The 27,031-nt window shown below is 41.4% G+C and overlaps 2 protein-coding genes across 3 annotated transcripts; one reads left to right on the forward strand and one right to left on the reverse strand.

Annotated features, from left to right (window-relative positions):
• Positions 1 to 652: 652 nt before the first annotated feature.
• On the forward strand, positions 653 to 12,291 carry LOC112256642 (apoptosis regulatory protein Siva). Its single transcript, XM_024430033.2, has 4 exons — positions 653 to 856; positions 7,655 to 7,837; positions 11,005 to 11,158; positions 12,057 to 12,291. Exons 1-4 carry the CDS (start codon positions 736 to 738, stop codon positions 12,103 to 12,105), a joined length of 507 nt encoding a protein of 168 aa, XP_024285801.1. The 5' UTR covers positions 653 to 735; the 3' UTR covers positions 12,106 to 12,291.
• A 7,139-nt stretch (positions 12,292 to 19,430) lies between these two features.
• On the reverse strand, positions 19,431 to 26,470 carry LOC112256641 (zinc finger and BTB domain-containing protein 18.2). Of its 2 annotated transcripts, none has more exons than XM_024430032.2 (2): positions 26,261 to 26,470; positions 19,431 to 24,917 (listed from the first exon to the last, which is right to left on the reverse strand). In XM_024430032.2, exon 2 carries the CDS (start codon positions 24,901 to 24,903, stop codon positions 23,329 to 23,331), a length of 1,575 nt encoding a protein of 524 aa, XP_024285800.1. In that variant the 5' UTR covers positions 24,904 to 24,917; positions 26,261 to 26,470; the 3' UTR covers positions 19,431 to 23,328. The 2 variants fall into 2 exon arrangements, with proteins under 2 accessions (XP_024285800.1, XP_024285799.1); XM_024430031.2 differs by lacking the exon at positions 26,261 to 26,470 and adding an exon at positions 25,339 to 26,213.
• Positions 26,471 to 27,031: the final 561 nt, after the last annotated feature.

A 27,031-nucleotide genomic window follows, 5' to 3' on the forward strand; every position in this document is an offset into this window, starting at 1 on the left:
AACGACCCTGGGTTTATAAGCGCGGAAATCAACTTTGCCGCACGAGCATACTTTTGCGGCACAGTCGATAGCGCGCCGAAGGTCGAGGGTTCGAGACCTGTTCCCTGCTGTTTCATTACACTGGTGTCAGAAGTGATCGGACCTTGCATCCACGACAGTGCGTGTGATTGGCCGGTGAGCGCGTTCCTGTAAAACGTAGAGTTGCAAGCTAGCGCGCCGGACCTCGGGCTAGAAGGTCGAGGGTTCGAGACCTGCTCCCTGCTGTTTCATTACATTATGCATCTTAGAAATAGTTTTTACATACATTTTCACAAAAAGGTTGCGCAAAAATAACATGGTCACTGCGGTAGAACGTTTATTTTGCGATTTTCTGCATTTATCAAAATAACCCATCAGTAGCCTGATTTCAGATGTATCCATGTGAACAGGACTATAAGAGAAAACGTTATTCTTGCAAAGCATGTAAACGTTTTAAACAGACTTTTATATGAATCTGTCTATCCACAATAATTGTGCTGCAACATAAATATTCAAACACTGGCACATGACTTGCCTAGTTAAATAAAATAAAGGTTAAATAAAATAATAAAAACACTTGGTATGAGTAATCAAAATCAAACAGTCACGTGATAAGAGATCAATGGTCGGATTGGTTAGTTCGCAGGCAAGTGAGTATTTTCCCGTCGTTGCTCTGCAAGCATTTTATGTTTGGATGCACGTTCTTCGCCCAAAAAAATGCCTAAAAGATCTTATCCTTTCGCTGAATCTTTCTCATCGCAGTATAAAATTCACATTGGACAACAGGAATTTAATAATCACGGCGTATATGGGGACAAGTACAGACAAGAAATCTACGGTAAGGTTTGCTGTCTGAAATAACTGGCTGGCTGTTAGCTAACTCACATTAGCTGGCCCTACTCCATGTGCTGTTGTTTAGCTAGCGGTAAAAACTAGCTAGCTAACATTGGCTAGGTAGTTTACAACAGCTAACTACCTACACCAAATGTTAATGTCCATTTATTACTTGATAATTTAGCTAGGTGGTTATATCCACTCACGACAGGCATTACATGTAGCTTGTTTTAGCCTTTGACTATTTCCAGGTAACGTTAGCCACAAACGTTACATAAATATACTGTACCGTTAAACTATAAACGCAACAATTTTTAATATTTTTTTCTTCTGAGTTACAGTTAATATAAGGAATCTATGGATTTCACATAACTGGGTAGGGGCGCAGCCTTGGGTGGTCCTGAGAGGGCATAGGCCCACTCACTTGGGAGCAAGTGCTAACTAACCGGGATGTAAATATGTTTGTACACATTTTTAGGGAAAGAAGCTTTTGTGTGTGATGCTAGCTTGCTACTAGCGATGTTTGATTTAGCCTAGCTATGCTTTCTGGCCAGTTACTATGTTAGGTCGTTGGGAATCAACATTTCTTTCGTTTCTTATTTTTAAGCCATCGGAGGAGGTCCAAAGGGTCACGGACTGGTCAATGTAATCACCTGTCAGGATTCAACATGTTTTGTCCAATATCTTAAAAGATAGGGTGGTCATATTGTTATGACATTTTCAGGGCTGATGTAGAACACAGATTCAAATGAAAGTACAATTTATTAAATTAATATGCAAATCAGGCAGTACGGGATACATCATTAGTCATTTAAGACCAGTTTATAGTAGGGTGGTAAATGATCAGATCTTCATGCTATATGCTAAACTGAGTTTGTAACAATTTCTGAAAATTAGAAAACAACATTGATACTACTGTATGCAAATGAGATTACCAGTCTTAAGAACTAAAAAAAAATGTACTCATTAATTTAAAATTAGGTTGTCATCTTGTTAATATATATTGATGTTTTATGCAGAACTGGGAGTCTACACTGAGCAGTAAGGTGCCACGCATGCACAAAAAGATGGGTTCCTATTTACCAGTTATGTTGTATTCAATAGCCCAACTGATTAGGACTAGAGTGCCAAATAAGTCTAACATAGCTTACTTCTAAGGTAGGTCTACGCCCGAGTTGGGTTAGGTTGTAATGTTATTTTTAGGGATGCACAACATATCTGTGAACTAATGGGAATCGGCCGATATTAGCTAAAAATGCCAACATCAACACTTTGTCTAGTTTAATGCCGATGTGCAAAACCAATGTCAAAGCTGACGTACACGATGTAATGACAATGCGTAAAATGTTGTGCTACTACACGTGCAACGCAGCATTCCTACCCTAGCCCACAATGTCTGCTGTGTGAATCGAGGTAATGGAATTGACAATCAACCGTTATCTGTCGTGGGTGATGTTGGCTTTCACGACTGGTCAAGCACCGGTACACAGTACTAAGTGCGCTATTTTTCAGATGTTGCCCTACCGGAATTACACGGTAATAGCGTCACTGCTATTAGCTTTACAACATTCTATGGAACGCCGTTTGGGTAATTGTCAAAAAACATATACGTCAATTAACATTATTTGACACGTTAAATAAGCTTTTAATTTGACACATCAAATAACACGGTTCTATTATAGAATGTTGTGTGTTTTGAATTTGCACGTGCAAGCAAAGCGTGTCAGTAGCACTGTCAAAGCTGTTCAAAAAAGTTTGCGAACACCCACCAGCCACGAATTATGTTTTTGCAATACTGCGCTGGTAAATAACAATTTATTTGTTTGACTGCAACTTCTGGGGTAGCTAGCTAGCTTTAGCTTGGTAGCTAGCTAGCACCAATACAACCAGCCTGAAAACAATGACCAGTAGTTATTTTCATTATTTTTAGCAATGATTTAAAAAAAAAAAAAAAATTTAACATGGTCAAATACTACAAGGGTAGACTTCACCATGAAATGCTTACTTACAAGCCCTTAACCCAACAATGCAGTTCAAGAAGAGTTAAGAATCTTCACCAAGTAAAATAAAAGTAATAATAAAAAGTAGCACAAAAAGGATAACGAGGCTATATACAGGTGGCACCGGTACCAAGTCCGTGTGCGGGGGTACAGGTTAGTTGAGGTAACTTGTATATGTAGGTGGGGGTGATGTGACTGTGCATGGATAATAAACATCGGGTAGCAGCTGGAATCATTGTGAGTAAGTATTAGCTAGGTTGCCACTTGTTGTTCACCTATTAAAATTGAACATCAGTTCATGAAAATAAATAGCTAGCCAGCTACTTAAACCTGTTGCCAAAAGCTAACATTATAAGCAGCCAGCTAGCTTCATCTGACTAGTGAGGCTCGACCGGGTTGTGTTGTGAAGCTAGCCACAATAAGGATTAGGCACAATTGTGGAATTTGCGGTTTGCCTTCAAAATTAAAGTTATTTTGAAAGTGTTGCAGAAGGTTACAATTGGTGGAATCATGCCATATTAGACTATAATATTAAACAAGGTTGGAATGTGAAGCAATGAAATGGGGTATCAATCTACTCGGTGACACCCACAGAACCCCACTGAAGAGCTTACACAAATATTTGCATTGTTGCTCTTGTTGCGTGACTGTGAAATCACCTCCCCAGTCGGCCTATTGTGTGTGTTGACATTCATATTGCACTATACAGCCTTACCTAAGGATTGGTGATCAATGAAATGGGGTATGAGTCTACTCAATACCCAAGATATTTTTTTCCCCAACATCCTCAGTTTTCAGATTCTTAAACGTCCACGCGATATTATTTGTCCTCAGGATTAGTGTTTAATACACACAGGTTGACGACAAATGTGGCTCAATTCAGTTGTTTGAGTCTCTCGTTAAGAGCTACAACGCTTATGTTCTCTGGGTGTCACGGAGTAGACTGACACCCCATGTCATTGATCCATAATCCATAGTTAAGGCTGTACAGTGAAATAAGTATGCCCCCAATGCAATTCTAAAGTATAATACATCCAGTGTGATTTCAACAGATTTTTTTGTTTTGTTTTTTATATATATATATATATATATATATATATCCTCGTTTAGGATGATCTATTCAAATATGGCATGATTCTACTATTTGTAATAATTTGCATTACTGTCGATGACATACTTTTATTTTGAAGACTAACCTCACAGTCCACTATTGTGGCTAATCCTTATTGTGGCCAGCTTCACAGATGGGTCTGACCACCATTTAATCAAATAAGAACGGTCTTGTAATTTTGTATATTTTTTAGATGACACCTAGCTATGTAGTTAGCTAGCTAATGATTGCTTTTTTCCCGCAAATGCGCTTTTGTTAAATCATCCCCTGTTTGGTGGAGTTGGCTGTCTTTGTTAGGAAGAAATAGTCGTCACACAGATTGCAAAGAGCTAGCTAACTATATAGCTACTGAAACAGATTGTTTTGCTATGTTTTTGGAGAAGAACATTTGTTTGCATCCATGAGCTAACTAGCTTTTTTTTCAGACCAGCACCGTAGGTGCGCGAGGAAACTTTACCAGCATCATAGCATACAGTTGAGGTCGGAGGTTTACATACACCTTACCCAAAGTTTACATGCACTCAATTAGTATTTGGTAGCATTGTTTAACTTGGGTGAAATGTTTTGGGTAGCCTTCCACAAGCTACAAGCTTCCCACGATAAGTTGGGTGAATTTTGTCCAATTCCTCCGGACAGAGCTGGTGTAACTGAGTCAGGTTTGTCGGCCTCACTTCTCTTGCTTCTCTCTATGTATTGATTTTAGGAAAGGCATTGATGTTTATGGTTAGGTACAGTTGTGCAATGATTGTGCTGTTCCGCAAATGCGCTTTTGTTAAATCATCCCCTGTTTGGCGAAGTTGGCTGTCTTTGTTAGGCAGAAATAGTCTTCACACAGATTGCAAAGAGCCAGGCGGCCCAAACTGCTGCATATACCCTGACTCTGTTGAAAGAAAAGTGACACAATTTCCCTAGTTAAAAGAAATGCATGTTAGCAGGCAATATTAACTAAACATACAGGTTTAAAAATATATACTTGTGTATTGATTTTAAGAAAGGCATTGATGTTTATGGTTAGGTACACGTTGGAGCAACGACAGTTCTATTTCGCGAATGCGCACCGCATCAATTATATGCAATGCAGGACACGCTAGATAAACTAGTAATATCATCAGCCATGTGTAGTTACAACTAGTGATTATGATTGTTTTTTATAAGATAAGTTTAATGCTAGCTAGCAACTTACCGTGGCTTCTTACTGCATTTGCGTAACAGGCAGGCTCCTCGTGGAGTGCAATGAGAGGCAGGTGGTTAGAGCGTTGGACTAGTTAACCGTAAGGTTGCAAGATTGAATCCCTGAGCTGACAAGGTAAAAATCTGTCATTCTGCCCCTGAACAAGGCAGTTAACTTCTTATGGCCAGGGGCAGTATTGAGTAGCTTGGCTGAATAAGGTGCCCAGAGTGAACTGCCTGCTACTCAGGCCCAGAAGCTAAGATATGCATATTATTATTAGATTTGGATAGAAAACACTCTGAAGTTTCTAAAACTGTTTGAATGATGTCTGAGTATAACAGAACTCACATGGCAGGTGAAAACCTGAGAAAAATCCAACCAGGAAGTGGGAAATCTGAGGTTTGTAGTTTTTCAACTCAGCCCCTATTGAAGATACAGGGTGATATTCGTTATGTTTCACTTCCCAAGGCTTCCACTAGATGTCAACAGTATTTGGAACCTGTTTTGAGGATTCTACTCTAAAGGAGGGGCTAATAAGGGCTCTTTGGGTGAGTTGTCTGGCAGTGCCACAGCCTCGGTCTGGCGCGCTCACATGAAAGGTAGCTACGTTCCACTTCATTTGTGCAGACAAAGGAATTGTCCGGTTGGAACATTAATGAAGTTTTATGTTAAAAACATCCTAAAGATTGATTCCATACTTAGGTTGGCATGTTTCTACGGGCTGTAATGGAACTTTTTGAACTTTTCGTTCGGTGCGACCTGAATGCGCTTTTGTATTTGTTTACCAAATGCCCTAACAAAAGAAGATATTTGGACATAACTGATGGACATTATCAAACAAATCAAAACATTTATGGTGGAACTGGGATTCCTGGGTATGCATTCTGAGGAAGATCATCAAAGGTAAATTAATATTAATGCTATTTCTGAGTAATGTTGACTACCCAATATGGTGGGTATCTTTTTGGCATAATTGAAATCGGACACTGAGGTGGGATTAACAAGATTACCTTTAAAATGGTATAAAATACATGTATGTTTGAGGAATTTTATGAGATTTCTGTTTTGAATTTGGCGCCCGGTACTTTCACTGGCTGTTGTCATATCGGGATTGCAGCCGTAAGAAGTTCACTGACTTGCCTCGTTAAATAAAGGTGTAAAAAAAAAAAGAAATCTGACCGGTGTCCAAAAATACCGATTTCCGATTGTTATGAGAACTTCAAATGCTTTTATCGTTTGTAGAACTGTAGCCACTGAATTCTGTTACTTTTCACTTGAACGAATAAAACCATCAATCACACAGTTCGCCTCTGGCACAATAAAGCCAATGCTGCGCAGCGCTCCCTATTTTCACAGTTGCCCACACAGCTAGCAAACTAGCACTCGTCATGGAAATGGGGTTTGAGGAAAGTGAATTTGGACCAATCCCTGACCTCTCATACATCAAAATGTAGCTATGAAACTACTTTGTAACCCGTTTTGTTTTCGTGTCTCTGATAGAAAAAATGTAATGACGGAGCCAAAAAAATGTTTTACATTATATTTCAGTCAATGGACATCCGATGACCGTGAAACACCCTCAGGACTTTCCAATACTGCTTAGCAATACAATGTCAAGTCGATCTTACTCTGGTAGGTTAAGGAATACCTTCCGCGAAGAGCATATATGAACACACTGATGTCACAGGTTTCACAAAAAGGGCTGTCCCACAATTGAAAGTTCTTAGCACGGCACTTGGTTTCCATTTGGACTCGTATTGTGTAAATTTCTAAAACATGGGTAACAACTACCATTTTCATGTTTTCCATTGATTTATGTATTTTGACAACCCTGTTGACACTTAGTGAAAATGGATTTTGTCTACTGCTGTTTTTTTTGTAGAATTCTCTGTGTCCATTTTTTGTCGCATAACCTAACACCCCTAATTATGGTGTTTAATTGTTACCTAGCCAGAAGACCGCTTCTGGGCATATTAAGGTGTCAGCATGCTTCAGTTCTGCTGGCGCAGTGCTAGGCGACTCGAACGAGTGTGCTCGCATATCCCTGAAGACTTTCACTTGAAAAATGAGAAGGTGGCAATAGTTCTGTTTATCCATTTTGAAATGCCATAGCCAGTATACACTTCTTCAAAATAGTCAGAATTAATCTAAGATAAATTTGTCAATAATTTTGATGTTTTTGCAGAGAAGATCTTAGTCATGCAATTTTTCATCTGACGAGGATGTTTGGTGCAGTAAGTGGGAAAAAATGTGCATGAGGACGAGTTGTCCCTCGTTGAATGACAACAGGCAGTTTATTGAAGAATCCCTACTGTTGACCAATGGCCGACAAGGGTGCGTAGACTTCGGCTACCGATTTGGGCTTGCCTAGATTAAAACGTGTACCCGACCCCCTGAAAAACCCCTTGCCGAAGTCCAAAACATCAGAATATATGCACAAACTGTTTCAGCTGGGAAACATGTGGATGCCTTTTGAAGACGGTAATCTGCTGTTTGCTTATCTCTGCTTCTCTCTTCCAGAAAAGACAAAGACCCTGCTCTTCAATGGTACTAAAGCTGTCATGGGGAAAATCTGGAATATAGATACGGAGAAGTGCTCAACGATACAGTCTTCGGGGCCAGGTGTGACACCTGACGTGAGCCAGACACTACTGAGGGGACAGACACTGATTGGACAGGATGGCAGACTTACACGTGTCCAAGGTAATAATCTTCTCAGGTGAATTGCAACCTTCACCCACATCTGAGAACAGGCTGAAGGGAAACCATTCCAGTCAGAATTGAAATCATTATTCTGTCTTCAATTCAGAAAATGATTACTCTTTTTAGTACAGGGGTGTCAAACTCATTAAATGAAGGGCAGAGTGTCTGCTGGTTTCAGTAGTGGCCCACCCATTAGTGCGTTAGGGGTGGTGCCTCACTTGTGATTGGTCAAAAAATGTGTTATTTTTTACACACAGTTGAAGTTGGAAGTTTACACCTTAGCCAAATACATTTAAGCTCAGTTTCACAATTCCTGACATTTATTTATAGTAAAAAATTCCCTGTTTTAGGTCAGTTAGGATCACCACTTTAAGAATGTGAAATGACAGAATAATAGTAGAATTATTTCAGCATTTATTTCTTTCATCACATTCCCAGTGGGTTAGGAGTTTACATACACTCAATTAGTATTTGGGAGCATTGCCTTTAAATTGTTTAACTTGGGTCAAAAGTTTGGGGTAGCCTTCCACAAGCTTCACACAATAAGTTGGGGGAATTTTGTCCCGTTCCTCTTGACAGAGCTTGTGTAACTGAGTCAGGTTTGTAGGCCTCCTTGCTCGCACACGCTTTTTTAGTTCTGCCAAGAAATTTTCTATGGGATTGAGGTCAGGGCTTTGTGATGGCCACTCCAATACCTTGACTTTGTTGTCCTTAAGCCATTTTGCCGCAACTTTGGAAGTATGCTTGGGGTCATTGTCCATTTGGAAGACCCAGTTGCGACCAAGCTTTAACTTCCTGACTGATGTCTTGAGATGTTGCTTCAATATATCCACATAATTTTCCTCTTCATGATGCCATCTATTTTGTGAAGTACACCAGTCTCTCCTGCAGCAAAGCACCCCCACAACATGATGCTGCTACATCCGTGCTTCACAGTTGGGAAGCCTTGCAAGCCTCCCCTTTCTCCTCCAAACATAATGATGGTCATTATGGCCAAACAGTTGTATTTTTGTTTCATCAGACCAGAGGACAGTTCTCCAAAAAGTACGATCTTTGTCATGTGCAGTTGCAAACCGTAGTCTGGCTTTTTATGGCGGTTTTGGAGCAGTGGCTTCTTCCTTGCTGAGCGGCCTTTCAGGTTATGTTGATATAGGACTTGGTTTACTCTGGATATAGATACTTTTGTACCCGTTTCCTCCAGCATCTTCACAAGGTCCTTTGCTGTTGTTCTGGGATTGATTTGCACTTCTCGCACCAAAGTACGTTCATCTCTAGGAGACAGAATGCGTCTCCTTCCTGAGCGGTATGGCGGCTGCGTGGTCCCATGGTGTTTATACTTGCGTACTAGTTTGAAGGTAGGCCTTGAAATACATCCACAGGTGCACCTCCAATTGACTCCGGCTAATTGATATCATTTATCCGAAGCTTCTAAAGCCATGAAATTTTCTGGAATTTTACAAGCCATTTAAAGGCACAGTCAACTTAGTGTATGTAAACTTCTGACCCACTGGAATTGTGGTAGTGTATTATAAGTGAAATGATCTCTGTGAAAAGTTACTTGTCATGCGCAAAGTAGATGGTTCGTTAACAAGACATTTGTGGAGTGGTTGAAAAACGAGTTCAATGACTCCAACCTAAGTGGATGTAAACTTCTGACTTCAACTGTAAATTCGAGCAGCACAAAGTAAATGGACCCTCCTGGGGCGCTCAAATGTGCGTCCGTTCAGTCAGAACTTCTGGGTCTGCTCTCCCTCCCAATATGTCTCTTGCATCAGATGGCTTACTTACATGAGACTAGATCTGCTCAGTTACAGATGGAGCTAAAGGGAATTTTAATGAACTTGTAAATAAATTGGGGCGGCAGGGTAGCCTAGTGGTTAGAGCGTTGGACTAGTAACCGGAAGGTTGCACGTGTCAGCTCGGGGGTTTGAAATCTGTCGTTCTGCCCCTGAACAGGCAGTTAACCCACTGTTCCTTGGCCGTCATTTAAAATAAGAATTTGTTCTTAACTGACTTGCCTAGTTAAATAAAGATAAAATAACTAAAAATAATCTTAGCAGTTATTTATGGTAGCCTGGGACCGGATAAACCGGACAACTACATCTAACAAGAGTCGAAGAACAGAGGGATACACTAGCTCGAACCATCTCTGGTCTGGTAGGACAACAATCATGGCTAATTTTGTTACCCCCATATTTTTCATCAGGTTCTACTGTAGGTGACATGTATGGACTAAAACAGCATAAAATTGGGTCTATCACAAAGCCTGATCAGTTTAATTAGCCAGCTACAGTAATTTTTAGATAGTTTGGTTTACTTTTTTTTGGTCAAATTAACCAGCTATCTATTTTTTTGATAAGCCGCTAGCTAGTTGGCTCACATGCCAATTTAAAGTCTTAGATATTAGTTTACAAACTCTGAAAGATTCTGAAATAACTTCATATAACTGGCTAGCAGCGCATCATGCTTTGTGACATTATTAGCTAGCTATCCCCAGTTAAATGTTTTCACATATTTTTTTAACTAGGCAAGCCTGTTAAGAACAAATTCTTATTTACAAAGACTGCCTACCCCGGCCAAACCCTAACCCGGATGACACTGGGCCAATTGTGCCTTAGCACTGAGACTGCTGTGAGCCACCGGCGCATCGGCAGGCTTGTTACTTTCTCCCTGGTGTGTTTGTGACATGAGCTGGCTGCTTGTTTTCATAGTGTACTCTGCTCAAAACAGTGGCAGCATGTGCAGAAGTGGTCATTTGGTTTTTGACATGCAAAAGTGAAATGGGTGTATTTATGCTGTTCAAATGCACATTTCATTTTTAAATATCTCCTCAAAGTAACTAGCAGTAGTTTGAAAACTTTTCATATTTCTGTCATGCTGCTTTGTTGCAAACCCACAACCACCTCGTGCCCCGAGTATTCAGCCAATCAGCGACCGCCACTGGCTAGTTTTATTTTAAATTTGTGTCCAATTGAGCTAAACATCCAGGTGAGGGGAGTTTCTAACTAATCGGTGACCTTAATTTATCGATCAAGTACAAGGGAGGAGTGTGAACCCAGCAGACACCTGGTCCTCTGTGTAATGAGTTTGACACCTTTGCTTTATGCCACGTTCAAGACGACTGGGAACTTGGCAGTCTCTGACATCCGACTGTGTGGTTGTCTCAGGTGCTGTGTTGGTTTCAAAGGGCAGCTGTGTATGTCAGAAGGCCCAGAGGACCAGGAGGCAGTGCTCCCAGTGTGACCGCCCAGCCTGCCCCTCCTGCATCCAGCAGTGCTCCAACTGCTTCAGCCCCTGTTGCTCTGTCTGCACCGTCATCGAGTAAGTGACACTCCTCGCCCTTCTCCTTTCATCCGATTTTACTCTGGTCAGAGTGAGCATCTCTTCTGAGTTGGGTAAAATCAGCAAGCAGAGCATCTACTGCTATTCCACTACCATAGGTGTAAGGACCTCAAAGTCCTACATGAAATAATGTACAGAATAGAAGATTGAGTTCTTGACTGAAATAAGTTTTTTCTCAACACTCATAGGATACTGTATGGCTGTAGCCTATGCCAAATAAACCTGTAATAAAATCAACAGTTAGCTCACTTTGTCAGGACATACAATAGACAGCATAGTCATATAACGGAACCTGCCATGCCCAACCCTCTGCGGCTCAACCAACCACAAGGACTCCTGGCACAAACATTTCAGGCATTCCTATGGTTGGCAGACAGCAGGTTGACTGGCAGACTGGACCTTGCTAAACCCTGTGTAACTGGGTAAATGTGCACTGACAACTTATATAACAGGCATCTAACTGTCTGAGAGTCTCTACAATACTGCCCAAACAAGAAAAAATGCACTAACTGCTCATAGCATGGAACTGAGAAAATGGCTTTTATTTACCTTGGTTTCACAGTATCTTCATACAGTTAATTTTAACATGACCCCCATTTTATCCGAAACACAATCCGAGGTAGGATACTTGTCCACATGACTAAGCATCACGGCTAAGCATGTAGTCATTTTTGCTACAATAAATAACTCATTTTCGACCAAATGAGCAGATACTGCCTTTTTGCTTGGTACGGCAGAATAGTATGCAACATATTTGATTAAGCAAGCAGTGCAGAACACGTACATTGAGATGTCGCCTATTTAAAAATATATATATATATGTTTTATTCCACTTTACCTTGCTTGTTACTCATTGTTTTCTCTGTATCCTCTTCAGTTACAGTGGCCAGTATGAGCAAGTACTGTGCTGCGGCTGCTCATCGTAATCAACAACTGGCCATGGAGAAAATTAAGCATTATGCTTGAATGTTTTTAATTTTACATTAAATATTCTTAACTCTAAATTGTTATACATGTTTATGCTTATTTTTTACAAATTTAACCATGATCCAACTGTGTTTTTGTATATATGTATTTTGCTATGTTTGTGGAATAAATACTTGGACGCTTTACTTTCCTTGTTTGCTACTTTGCTTGTCATGCACAGTTTACGTGCAGCTCATATCTATGTGTTTAATTTCAATTATGAATGACTCATGCTGCCCATAAGGGAAGTGGAGGTAGTGCAAAGTTGGTGTAGCAGGCTACATAATTGAATATTTGAAACAAGGTTTTTCTACGTAGTAGTAGTAGTAGTAGTAGTAGTAGTAATCTATCACAGCAGCAGGTGGCAGCATATATCATGGTTTGATTCAGACATGAGCTGGTAAAAGATTCCTGTGACTTGGCTAAATACACTGCTGTTGTAGTCATCACTTTTTCTTGGCTCGTCACTTATAGATTTCGGGGTCATGTATTATGTTCCGTGGATAATTGTTCTCGGTTGTGGACATACCCGGAAGTGCAGATTACCAGTCAAACAGGATTGCCATGTCACCCAGGGCCTGTCCAGAAACAACCCAGAGACCATGTGTCCAACTCAATCCACGGAGGGCCAAGTGTCTGCGGGAATGAAACGTGTACATTTGAATGGATTGGATAGGTAGGCCAGATGGAATTTTCACCATATTGCTTATCAGAGGACACAGTGATGCTACTTCCGAATGGGTTTTTACCCATCGAATCCTTTTAAGTTTACCTCAAGCGTTTCTGGAGTAGGGGACTCATTGGAGACTTGTTTTTTTCTGAATAGTTGAACACTAGGTCCTAGCCTATGACTCATATCCCTATGTATTAGCTACAGGTATTTGTTATGAGATTATACTGGAGTCCTTTCAAAACAGGCATTTGAACATGAGTCACACCAATGCTCCACAGGTCAGTTGTGGCTCTGGTCTATGGGGATCTCTGCAGTTTGTGTCCAAGAGCAGTTCTGGTTGGGTGAGCAGGCAGACAGCTGCTGGGTGGCCAGGCGTCCATCAGTCAAAGCACATATGTTGGAAATTAAATCTTAAACTAGCTACACATCACTGGAAATAGGCTGCTGAGGTTGTAGGGCATGTACACTCCACAGGACTTCAGAACAAGTTTCAAGTTTTTGTCATGTGCACAAGTACAGTGAAATGCCTTACTTACGCTTTCCCAATATCGGTAGCAATAAAAAATAAAAAAAATGAATTCAAGTAGAACAGAAAGACATGATAAATAGAAATAAGAGGAACATGAAAGTAAGCAGATCCAGGGTCAGTGACAATACCACATTTACAATGTGCAGGGATACTGGAGTGGTAGGATAAGATATGTAATAGGTTACTAGGCATCAGGATATATAAACAGAGTCGTAGCAGCGTAGATTTTTATTTAACTAGGCAAGTCAGTTTAGAACAAATTCTTATTTACAATGACGGCCTTCCCTGGCCAAACCCTAACAACGCTGGGCCAATTGTGCGCAGCCCTATGGGACTCCCAATCACAGCCGGTTGTGATACAGTCTGGAATGACACCTCTAGCATTGAGATGCAGTGCCTTAGACCGCTGCACCACTCGGGAGCCCTGATTTTGTGTGTGTGTGTATAGAGTCTGTATGAATGTGGGTGTTGGAGTGTCAGTGTGTGTAGAGTTCACAGGATGCTTCTCAGTGGAGGACCATCCTCAGTGAATTCCATAAAATAACATTTGTAAAATATGTAAAAGTAAACCTTTTTAGATAAAACTACTAATCACGTCACCAAATAATTGACTAAAACACTATTTTGCAAAGGTCTACAGTAGCTTCAACTGCACTCTAGGGTGCCAGAGGGAAACCTAGTCAGTTGTACAACTGAATGCATTTAACCCAGCCCCTCTGAATTAGAGCGGTGCAGAGGGCTGCAATAATCAACATCCATGGCACCCGGGGAATAGTGGGTTGACTGCCTTGCCCAGGACGACAGTTTTTTTTTTTTTACCTTGTCAGCTCTGGGATTCGATCCAGAACTTTTCAGTTACTGGCCCAACACTCTAACCACTAGGCTACCTACCAGTTCACTTCTGTCTTCCTCGGTACACTGACTTCAATACAAAACCTAGGACGCTCATGGTTCTCACCCCCTTCAATAGACTTACACAGTAATTATGACAACCTCCGGAATACGTCCTCCAACCTATCAGAGCTATTGCAGCATGAACTGACATGTTGTCCAACCAATCAAAGGATCAGAGAACTAATCTAGTATTTAAAGCATAAGCTACAGCTAGCTAGTACTGCAGTTCATAAAATGTGGTGAGTGGTTGACTCAAAGAGAAAGACTGTAGTTAAACAGTTTTTAACAAATTAATTTTATCCAAAATTAAAGAAGTAACTTTCAGTTACACAACGTTACTTAGCTAGCAAATTAGGCTAGCTAGTTTAGCCTATTGGAACACCCTGCTCAAACATAGGTGCTATGTTAGGGATGCTAGCTAATAGAAATAAGACCATGCTCATGAAAAAAAAAAAATCCTATCATAAACGGCACTGACCGCCACAGGAAGAGCATGCATATAGTGAGTGTGCATAGTAGAGTCGGTGCAAAAAACAAAGGTTGATGCAGGTCGTCCGATTAACCTTTTTATTAGCTAATTCGAAATCTAAAGGCTTTTGGGGATATAAACTGTTCAGGAGCCTTATGGTGTCAGACTAGCTCAGGTACCGCTTGCCATTTGGAAGCAGAGAGAACAGTCTATGGCTTGGGTGGCTGAAGTCTAACAATTTTCCAGGCCTTCCTTTCACACCGCCTGATATAAAGGTCCTGGATAGCAGGGAACTCGGGCCCCAGTCATGTACTGGGCTGTCCACACCCCCCCTCTGTAGCGCTATGAGATCGAGGGTGGTGCAGTTGCTGTACCAAGCAGTGATGCAGCCAGTCAAGATGCTCTCAATGGTGTAGCTGTAGAACTTTTTGAGTATTTGAGGGCTTATGACAAATCTTTTCATCCTCCTATCGCACCTTCCATTTCCTGTAATCCACGATCAGCTCCTTGGTCTTACTGATTTCGAGGAAGAGGTTTCGTAATATTCTATACGTAAATCTGAGACACTCAATTTAGTATGATACTGTATGTTATATTTTGTTTGGTATGTATTAATTTGTGGATGTCCATCGCCCATTTTGAATGATATGTTACAAATTACAATTTGTACGTTACAATTTGCAAAACATACCATAAGCTTTGCAAATTCGTAACATATTGTATTTTACGAATTCTTCCTAGGTGGCTAATGTTAGCTAGGCTAAGGGTTAGGGTTATGTTTTGGAGTTAGGTTCAAGGGTTAAGGTTAGAGAGTTAGCTAAAAGGGTTAAGCATAGGGGAAGGGTTAGCTAACATGCTAAGTAGTTTCAAAGTAGCTAAAAAGTAGTAAGTACTTGAAAAGTTGCTAATTAGCTAAACTTGTCTGTGATGAGATTTGAACTTGCAACCCTCGGGTTCCTAGACATTCATGTTAAATGCCTACTTATCCACCCAGACCAACCACCCCACTTTAATTGTTGCCTTAAGTAACCATCTGTCTTATTTAAACGCACCAAACATTACATACACTATACCCAAAGGTATGTGGTACACCACTTCAAATTAGTGGATTCGGCAATGTCAGCCACACCTAACAGGTGTATAAAATTGAGCACACAGCCATGCAATCACCATAGACAAACATTGTCAGTAGAATGGCCTTACTTAAGAGCTCAGTGACTTTTAACGTGGCACTGTCATGGGATGCCCACTTTCTAACAAGTCAGTTTGTCAAATTTCTGTCCTGCTAGAGCTGCCCCGTTCAACTATAAGTGCTGTTATTGTGAAGTGGAAACGTCTAGGAGCAACAACAGCTCAGCGCGTGATAGTCCACACAAGTTCACAGAACGGGACTGAGTGCTGAAGTGCATAAAGATAATCTGTCCTCGATTGCAACATTCACTACCGAGTTCCAAACTGACTCTCAGCAGCAACGTAAGCACAAGAACTCTTAATTGGAAGCTTCATGAAATGGGTTTCCATGGCCAAGCAGCCTATGCGTCAGCTGAAGTGAAGTAAAGCTCGCTGCCATTGGACTCTGGAGCAGTGGAAACGCATTCTCTGGAGTGATGAATCACGCTTCACCATCTGGCAGTCCGACGGACAAATCTAAATGGAAGCAAGTCCCCGCAGCAATGTTCCAACATCTAGTGGAAAGCCTTCCCAGAAGAGTGGAAGCTGTTATAGCAGCAAAGGGGGACCAACTCCATATTAATGCCCATAATAATGGAATGAGATGTTCGACAAGCAGGTGTCCACATACTTTTGGTCATGTAGTGTTTCATACTAATTTGAGTATCTCGGATTTATGTTTACAAAATTACATCCAGCCTATGAGACTAGGCTGTGACCTGGCACCACAATTTCAGGTCACTGACTTCCTCCCTTTAGGCTGTCTCATCATAACTGGTGATCAGGCCTACCACCGTAATGTCATCAGGAAACTTGATGATGGTGTTGGAGTCATGCGTGGCCATGCAGTCGTGGGTGAACAGGGAGTACAGGAGTGGACTAAGCACACACCCCTGTGGGGCCCCCGTGTTGAGGGTCAACATGGCGGAGGTGATGTTGCTTACCTTCACCACCCACGTGGTCAGCCTGTCAGGAAGTCCAGGACCCAGTTGTAGAAGGAGGCATTTCGTCCTAGGTTCCCCAGCTTGGTGACAAGCTTGGAGGGGACTATAGTGTTAAACGCTGAGCTGTAGTCATTGAATACATTCTCATACAGTATTCCTCCTATCTACGTAGGTGAGGGCAGTGTGGAGTGCAATTGAGATTGCGTCGTCTATGGATCTGTTGGGTGCGGTATGCAAATTGTAATAGGTCTAGCGTGTCTGGGATGATGGAGTTGGTGTGCCATAAACAGCCTTTCAAAGTAGTAGACTTGGGTCAAATCCTAGCCATCCTAGTAAACACATTGCAGAGTGTACATGTCTGTATGTCATCTAAAATAATTATTTGAAATATTCCGTTAATTAAAAGGTGGATGCCAGCGCTGGGGGTCTTCTCCCTTTGCTCTCTGAACTCTGTAATGACATTGTGTTAATGCACTCCTTAAAATGAGAACCTGCAGCTGTCAGGGTCTTGCGATGGGTGTAGAGAGATGACCAGGTTTTCATCACACCCCTACCTCTGGTACTCTAAAGAAACAGGTCACTGTTTTCCTTCTAAGACTGGACAGACTTGGACATCAACTGCAGTGGAAGCGTGTGGCTTTGTCTTTCGCCCATTCTTTTGGGGACCAGCTGTGCTCGGAGTGCGAGCGCCGAGCCCAGTGATACTGCTGCTATAAATATGCGTCATTGAGTGTGAGTAAGTGGCAGCTGTGCAGTGGACCAAGGACACACTGTCTTGGCACTCCCTGGACGAGTCACTCCAAACAAGGGAACCCCAGCATGAACTGAAAACCAGTGATATGTTTTATGTTTACAACTGTCTAACTAATTCACTCCTTCATATATTCAACTTCTTAATGTAACTTATGTATTGTCGGGGAACTTGAATGTAACCAAGTCAATTATGTGAACAAATAAACTGAGGGAAAAAAATAATTTTATCACAATGTTAAAACAGAGAGCCTTTCCACAATGTGTTTGTGAGTTCATTGTTACTGTCTCTCCATGAGAGCAATGTGATGGTGATTTGTCTGCGAGTGAAAAGAATCTCTATGCCGCAGATGAGTGTCTTGATAAGAGAATCGAGACTGGATGTTTGTACCAAGCTGTTTGTTGCTGGGAGTGTGTGTGTGCCCTTTTCAAGTTTGACCACCTGTCTTTTGTTAAGAAATAAATAAATAAACATGGGCCACACCAGCTGTCCCTGGCAGTCCGTTCAGAGGTCAAGGGCTCCCACCGCTGGCCTTGTGAGGTGGTGGACACTTACAACTTTCATCGCAACTTCCCCCAAGTCTGCCTCTAAACTGGGGAATAAATAAAAACTGAGTATTGTAGAGGTCAAAAACCATCTAAATTTACCAGGAAAGTTTTCACTATTCTATCATTTAACTCAAGGGTACACATCACAGCCCTGACATCCACAGTTATTCCTTATCACATGGCCCATACTTTCCATTCTCAGGTTTGGTTCATGTAGATAAAAATCTGTACGTGATGGCCTAGTGCAAAAGTGACATCCAGATCGTGACGTGAAATCCCTGAGAACTGAAGTAATGTTTACAGTGTGAGGACCCTTATTTACTGGGAGGTACTGTACAGGAGGCCGTTCAGGGTGTTTATGAATGATCTTCGGAGGACCTTATTTTCTTTGTGCCGTGGATGGCTGGCCAGCACCGCAGTGTTGTCTGTCTGTGCATAAAGTAGGTGCTTGGGAGTTGGAGCAGACAATGGGAGCAGCTGAGCTACTACCCACGCACACAATAGTGGTGGGATGAGGCCAAGGTTGGGGCAGTAGTTCGGGGGTGGGATGGGGGCTGAGTGGATGCTGCCTTGTCAGTGCACCACAGAATGGGTGTGCTGGGTGGGGGAGGATGGTGGGAACTCCCAATTCATCCCTATTGGTAATGCATAGCAGAGCAGCTGGATTTCTTTAGATGTGCAATGGGGGAATAATTAAGACCCCTCTGCAAAGAAAATGACCAGTGAATTGGAATGGAGATCCCCAATTACTCATGGATCTTTTTGTTTGTTTGCTCATGTATGTAAATTAATCCAGCATTTTAAGTTTAAGTTTACTTTCATTAACAGGAAATAGAAGGTGATTAATATAAGGATAAATAACAATTGAAAGTATTCATAGGTATTTTCTCTGCGGACTATTGTCAGTAACTCTGGAATAATGACATGCCACCGCTAAAGATCCTGTCCTTGGATGCAGCTTATGGGTTCAATGGGATAGAGACTAAGACCCACAGTATTATCACATTGTGTTGTCAGTATACAGTCCCCTCACTACCCCCACACTGATCGGGTGTTGCTTGTGAGCAGGCAACAATGAAGACTCTCCTTGACAATATCTAAAAGGTCGGTACTGGAAAAATCAAGTAGGTATTACTACTACAATTTCCCATGACAATAATTACACAGATTTATGGAGGAAAATCCTGTCTCTGTTTAGTTTGACTGTCAGTAAAGAACAAAACACGGGATTGAAGAACTAAATAGAAGTGGCCAGAGCTGTGCACATGGACAATGTTGAGGAAACACAAGAAAGAAATCCACAAGAGTCACAGAAAAGGGTTCTGTTTAATCTATGCATAATTTTAATAAAAGACCTAACTCAAGATTGTCACATCTCCACAGCACGCACACACAAGAACACTCGGAAAGCGCAAACAAAACGCACACAAAAACAAAAACATACAAATAAATTGCCTCGAGTTCTACAATGTCAATTCTGCATAAGATTGTCCCCTAATCTATAAACCACTAACACAGAAGCAATTCATTACTATAAAATATACCTTTGTTATTAAAAAATTATATTACATTCTAATGGCACTTCTAAAAATTCTATTAAAAAGATTTCCATTGACATTTAGTAGCATCGTTCATTTTACAAATCAAAATTGAGACAGTCAAATGTTGCACAAGAAACAATTCAATAAATATTTCTCATGAATATACACAATTTCACAGTCTTAACCTGCCAAAGACAAAATTCCAGTATTAAATGTAACCTAACACTCAGTTTTAGACCGTAAAATCCTATAGCATGAATTAGGAAAACGTAACCCCACGATCAGGAGCACCGGCATGAGTTTTCAAACATAAATTAAATCTATATCTCAGTGTTTCACATTAAACATGACATCATATGGAACACAATTAGGTTCATTCCTAAACATGGACTCGGCTTAGAGCCAAACAAAACAAATAACTGCATTCAGTTTGCTTAACATTACATTGAATTCCAGATTAAAAACTTTTACAAAGATTTCAATGAATTTAACAGTAGTGAACTCCAATTCTGAAACTCATCTCTAAAAGGAGGAAGAAACAATGGGCTTTGTTGACATTTTGATAACATTAATTATTTTTAAATAATAATTAAACAGAAGTCTGTATGGTCATCACAGCAGTCTGTGGCAAACAGTGTACAAAAAAGGGCAACTCCAGGTGCAACACTTGTGTCTGCAAGGCACATTCTGTGATGATCCTGGAGATATAAATAATGACTGAGAAACCAGCAAGATGATTTTACATAGTTTTCTAACCCTGCACAGCTGCATGTGTACATGAGAAAAACAATAAATCATTGTTTCAACGGCATCATGTAAAAAAAAAAATCCTTTCAAAAGAGTGAGAAAAAAATACAGGAATGAATCTACATTCCTGTGTTTTGATTGAAATACCACTCATTGTTAACACTACATGACATTTCTGAAAACACACAGCTTCATGAAATATTGGGAAACTCATTCCAGTGGGTGGATGATGAAATAGGTATAACTGGATGTTAATAAATACTACCTACCTACTTTTCCTATTATAAAAATCAGATTAATCAGTGTTGCAATACCTCAAATCAAACAGGTTCTTGAAACACCAACAATTAAAGAGAGATTGTGTTGATAAAGATGCTATGGAGTCGCTGTGGTATCCTCTCTACATAAAAGAACAATTAAGCACTTATCTAATGCATGCTGGGAATTGAGGGCTGTTCTTTGATGCCTCCAGACAATGCACCTGTTTACTGTCTCCCAGATCTCCCATTGCTAAATGCATTTCTCTCATTCCAATGGCTCCATTCAATACGAAAAGTGCAAAGAGAGACTCATGCAGCCTTTTTCCCCACAGCGAAAGCAGAGATGAAAAATTATCCCTTGAGAACTACCTGGGACAGGAGAACAATGCTCATATTGTAGGAATTCTATAGATATTCTATACCATAATCAGTGTGTTTGGGCTTGTGAATAACTGCTTCCTCTGCTGGAACAGCAGTCATAGCAATATTATTCCCTTTTCTGATATGTAGTGAAGAGATGGCCTATGAGACCTTAAATATGAAAAGGAAACCAAATTCACTGGAGTGAGACAGGAAAAAGGAAGCCCAAATCAATGGGGGAGGGAAGACATGAACTCTTCCCTAAGAGATTGAAGCCTTCGTAAGACACCTTGCTTTCTCAACTCTACATGTGTTCTTGTAATAAAGAGAAACGACACTGATAAATAGAATATATATTTACATTAAATATACAAATAGTAAGAAATAGCAGCCTAGACAATATCAGTGTTGAAACTATATGCATGCTCAAAACAAGTGCTTCGCTACGGTTGGTGAGACAAATCTTGAATACTTAAAGAATTCTGTGTAAGATACATTAACAGACCAATTCATTACAGTAACAGGATTTGCAGAAAGTAATAAAAACAGCCCCAATACCAAGGAAAGACATCAAAAGTCTTTCAAGCTTAGAGAAATTAGCTCATCTTAATAGATCACACCTAAAGTAAACCCTGAACCAAGTTAAACTAATAAATAATTCTGATCAAGTCTTCTCAGGACAGATTAAACAAATTTCTTGGACTTTTAGTGCTACTCACCTTGTAGGAATCCATATGTATATCATCAAAATGAAACCAACTATAATGAAATCCTTCCAACACATAACAGGCTCATAAAGTACATATTCTGTCCAAGGACTCTGTCAAGCTAAGTTTCACCAAAGGTTTCACTCAAACATTAATCAGTAGTACTTCAACATTAACAGAAAAATAGACAGTACAGTATAAGAGTAAATGCAAGGGGCAAAATAAACTGATGAAGTTCTGATGAACGAACAGCGTGGCGACAAGATATCCACAGTACACCATCTCCTCAGAGAAGCACGGAGGCACACAGAGTATATATTTACCACCTCACCCACTCTCTGCCCTGTCTATCGGGGCATGTCTCCAGCATTATTACATGGACAGCAATAGAATATTCACATGTGGTTACCCTTTCTTTTACAGTGCTGAAATACAGAAAATTAACCCAGAAATTGAACTTACTAAATAGAAGTCAACTGTTAATCAATAAAAGCTTGATTTATGGCACATTTATTACATTTTTCTAAGTACACTGGTTAGTCAACTGGCATACTATCACAGAGTGACCAAGTTATTTCCTGGTATTAATGCACTGTAAACAGAAAGTGCTAACCACGTTTTTGAAGGCCAACAGATTAGTTGTATTGATGGCAAGAGGTCCCATGCTTGCCTGAGAACAACAGGAGTGTCAAGAATTTCAGTAGGCACAGGTGATACAGGCATTCTTTCACTTCATAGTGAAACTGTATGCATCATGCTAGAGTGTAAAGGTGATAATACAATTCACTTCTAATGTTCATTCAGCAGCCTGATTCTAAGCAAGCTGTGATGAACATTGAAAGGCCAGTGCAGCAAAATTAATTCCTTCAGGACAAGCTCCATTTTACTATGATATTAAAAACCCTTGCCACTCATCTTTCTTTTAGTCCTCTATTCTAGGTAACATTATTTATGTGGTCTGCTTCATTCCTACCATAAAGAAAATTTAAATACTAGCTATCCCCCCCCCAAAAAAAATCCAGTATTCCAACTTCAAATATTTTTTTCAGTGCCTTTTGATATTTGTTCCTGTTAAGCAGGTAGACTAATAAATAAGGTTGGATTTAAAAAATAAAATATACTGCTACTCTTGGACGGTTTTTGTTTCTCCTTCCCCATGTGCACTACTCAGACGTTGTTCATCCATTCAGGATTTTGTGCTATAATTTCCTTGCACATAAGGTATGTACATAGAAATGTTTCTTTTAGCAGAATACTCTTCATCCAGCTTAGCAGTTTTGCAGTACCAATACAGAAATAGACAAGTGCAACTGATTTGTCCACCTTTAACATACAGTATATCCAGCTTGAGTTGAAAAGCATGTTAGTTTTGTGCAACTAAATCATAGTCCAATGACAAAGCCCAACATCTTTCCAGTGAAATCCAGTTTTGTGCATTCTAAAGTTGCTACAATTTAACTTAAGAAATGCCACAGAGTAGAATTCCAAAAGGTTATGTCGTTATTCATTTGTAAATATGTATAACTAGAAAAGTATACGCAGTAGTACTCAGGGAGTGATAAAACGTTTGTCTTATTTCATGGCAGGGGTTTATCCAATGGCGAGGGTCTTGACAAGGCCACAGTGGAACTTCCGGATGTGGCGGTACAGGTCCCCAGATTGGGTGAAGCGCCGCTCACACCACTTGCAGGCATGAGGCTTCTCACGTGTGTGAACCACGGCATGCCGGCTCAAGTTATGAGAGTACTGGAAGCTCTTGCCGCACTGGCCACAGGTGTACGGCTTCTCGCCAGAGTGTGTGCGCTCATGCCGCTTCAGGGTGTACATGCAGGAGAAGGTCTTGCCACACTGTGAGCAGGTGGGAACAGAGCCATCAGGGGAGAGCTTGGAGCGTGCCCCGTCCTTCTCGCGGAAGTGCGAGCTGAGGTGCAGTTGGAGCACATGGGAACTGGGGAACACTTTGCTGCAGAGTGGGCACACACACACCTGTTGCCCCGGGGGCAGGAGCATCCCACTGGAAGTGGAGATGTCTGAGGAAGCCAGGTCATCCTCCTCTTCACTGTCCCCCAGCAGCCTCCCCCTCGTCTCCTCGCCCTCTCTGCCTCTCGTACCCTCCCTTCCCCCACAGCTCTCCCCCTCCTCCATCAGGTCTTCCTCCTGGGAGAGCAGGGCCGCCGTGGAGCCGTTGTTGCCTGGGAAGAGGGCAGTGAACCCTGTCACCACTGAGCTCCTGGCGCTATTCCCAAAGCGCTGGCTCTCCGGGCTCATCGGCTCACTGTCCTCCTGCTCTGACAGCAAGTCGTGTTCGTCTTTAACAAGTGGCTCAGTGCCCTGCTGCTGGCTGTCGAGGGCCAGCTGTCCTGAGACGTAGGAGGGGTGTAAGGGATCTCTGCTAGACAGTGGCTTGAAAGACAAATCCAGAGCGCAGTCCATGTCATCTGAAGCCCGGGACCTCTGGGACAACAATATTGTGGAACTACTGACATCAGCTTTTGTTTTTCCAGCTGTTTGGACGCAGGGCTCGGCCTCTGCTGACACATAATTGACACCTACAAGGTCCGGAGACCTGCCAGGGTGACCATTTGCCTTCTGCCTGCTCTGTGCAGACCTATCACAATCTGTGACAGCCAGCCTGACTTTGCTGTTGTCCATGTGAAACTCCTCTCCCGGGGGGGCTCTCTGGTGCTGCTGCTGTGTCTGTGTCTCTCGCCGGCCTGGCCCTGGCTGCTTGCTGTGCAGCTCGCTGTCTGAGGAGTTCTCCAGTGTTATCCCCTCGCTAACCTTCTCATCCAGGGTGGATAGTTCCTTATCTTTCAGCTTACTTTTGCACACTTTCACTATATCATACATGTGAAGGTAACTGGCTGCAGCCAGGACATCCTCCACTGGCAGAGTGTTGAATTCCAGCTTCCCCTCATACATAAACTCAAGGAGCAGACTGAAAGCCGGGGCTGTCACAATGTCACTGTTCAGATGCACAACGTCCCTTTTGTCTGGCTGGTCCCTGTAGAAGAGATGGAAGTACATGCTGCATGAGGCCAGCACGGCTCTGTGTGCTTTGAATCGCGCCTCCCCAACGAGAACAGTGCAGTCACAGAGGAAACCTTGGTGACGCTGCTGACTCAGGCACTGCAGCAACTGACGGCTATGGTCTGGGAACTCCATTCTTCCTTCATAACCTGATGAAAAACAGGAAAAACTGGATATTGAATAAACGAAATGCAGCCATTTAGAGGGTGCCACAGAGAGTTAACAACTCATCTAGTGTTTGAGACAACTACAAACAAAAGTATCCCAACCCCAAAGGAAATGGACAGGAAAAATAATAAAACTTGCAGAAAACGACTAAGTAGTCAATCACTGCAAAGCAAACATTGGCAATCAAAACGGAAGACTTCCACATACAGTTGTCAACAAAAAAAAGTTAAAATCGGACTTAATTTCGCCATTACAATATGGTAAATATCCTTTTCATATCGACTTATTTACGCATCAATATGCCTACTAAATCAATGTAACATTTGTACATTATTCAGATTTCTTGATTACAACTTGCGGTGTCTGTTTATCAGTGTTATCCAGTAACTAAACGTCTCCTACCTTTCTCTCCAGTGACCAACAGCAGTCCGATTAGTTGATCATTAGTTTTTGCGCTTCCCATGAAAATGCGGACAGGACGAACCGGGCACAGTCGCACACACAGACCTAAACTCTGTCTATTCGGCTGTTCGTAATCAATGAACAATCATGAGGAACCGTTCAATTGACCTAGAACGCAAAATAGACGAACAAACACTCAGGCTTGTGAATACCAGCACTCGCCCATCGGGCAAGGTTAAGAAAAAAGCTCGGGGGAGTGAGTAAACTGGTGCTCTGTTCGCTAAATACACTGCAAGCTGTGGAGTCAGCTACTCTGACATCACCGCAATGGAAACGCTACCTCCAGCTGTGCTCCCCTTACCATATGTTAGCCTACTCCGAATCGAGCTACGTACAAAATAGAAACTTGTTTCAGAGATTGCATCAGTCCCATATTAAACTTTTTCCGACATTTCGTCTATTATTCAAGTAACAAAAAAAACACTTAACAGTCAATGGGGTTAACTTTATAACAGCCGTTGTTCAATTTACGCACTGGTCAACCATACTTTATATACAACAAAAAAACCTTTATATTGGTGTAACAACATTTAAAGTAAATAAAATAGCAATAGACCAGACGAAAAGCACAAACATCAATGTCCATATCATACTTTTAATTAGGCCTCACCTATAATAAACCCGACCATACAATAATTTGCTTTACGCGCACTAGTTTGGCCTGTTTTAACGTGAGGAAAACTACAAGCAGGCAAGAACGCAGGAAGATAAGCCTACATGTTCGTAATGCATGGCTAGAAGCCTTTAACAGCAAAGGAACTCAGCAACTGTCGCTGACCAAGCCAACTGAGCTGCACGGAGGTAGCGCAGTGTATTATAACTTTCGGTTTCAACATTTTCACTGTCAAAACGCAATACTTACAGATATTTGCCAAGTCACCGTGTTTTTCTAAATGTTCCGAGGTCCTTTCATGATGTTAGGCCAGATGTTCACAGCTTCTCCTGTCGTTTCTTTAGCTCAGTTCGACCAAGGCAGGCAAGCTGCACTCAGTGCTGTGTGTCAAGCAGGTTGTTAATGGACCAGTCTCGCGATAACGCCGACCACAATACGTTCTGTACTACTGCATGAACTCGCACAGAGGCAGCAAGTAGCAATGTTCCTTGATAACACAATTTGACCTAAATCCATCTCCCTTTTCTGGAATATGTCCACCTGGGAATTGATTGACGCTTTGAAAGACTTATGTGCTTAATATATGCCAACGTTTTTGAGAAATGTCTTTCTTGTCTTTAATGTAGGTCTGTATGGAAGAGACATTTATGCTCCGGTTCTATATATTTGAATCTCAGAAGGAGTCAGAACAATACATTTGGTAGGCTATTCCAACAGATATGTATTCTATCTTGTTGGTACAATTTATATTGGATGGGGTGGAATTCCCTGGCCCCAGAATACATCTAACCATGAAGCTATTGCAACTTGCCATAACCCCAACTCTCTGTCACATCTATAAGAACATATACTTTGATCTTTTCTTTTGGACTGATGGAACCTGTTCAATGAACATGTTTAGTTCTCAATGAGGAGTTGATCACAAGCAGTGCTGTAGAGGTAGAAGTGGGTATACTCTACTTTGGCAAAACATTTCCCAACGACCCACCCAGTGAAGGAAACGACCCGCCCGGTCATAGA

Source organism: Oncorhynchus tshawytscha, linkage group LG08, assembly GCF_018296145.1.
Source record: "Oncorhynchus tshawytscha isolate Ot180627B linkage group LG08, Otsh_v2.0, whole genome shotgun sequence".
Taxonomy (NCBI): Eukaryota; Metazoa; Chordata; class Actinopteri; order Salmoniformes; family Salmonidae; genus Oncorhynchus; species Oncorhynchus tshawytscha.

What these genes read in the sequence shown, in the direction of transcription:
- LOC112256642 (XM_024430033.2), top strand. Translation starts at nt 736, where the DNA reads ATGCCTAAAAGATCTTATCCTTTCGCTGAATCTTTCTCATCGCAGTAT. An exon ending in GTACAGACAAGAAATCTACG is followed by an intron (nt 857 to 7,654) that starts GTAAGGTTTGCT and finishes TCTCTCTTCCAG; the next exon opens with AAAAGACAAAGACCCTGCTC. An exon ending in TCTGTCTGCACCGTCATCGA is followed by an intron (nt 11,159 to 12,056) that starts GTAAGTGACACT and finishes TATCCTCTTCAG; the next exon opens with TTACAGTGGCCAGTATGAGC.
- LOC112256641 (XM_024430031.2), bottom strand. Translation starts at nt 25,399, where the DNA reads ATGGGAAGCGCAAAAACTAATGATCAACTAATCGGACTGCTGTTGGTC. An exon ending in GTTGGTCACTGGAGAGAAAG is followed by an intron (nt 24,918 to 25,338) that starts GTAGGAGACGTT and finishes GTTTTTCATCAG; the next exon opens with GTTATGAAGGAAGAATGGAG.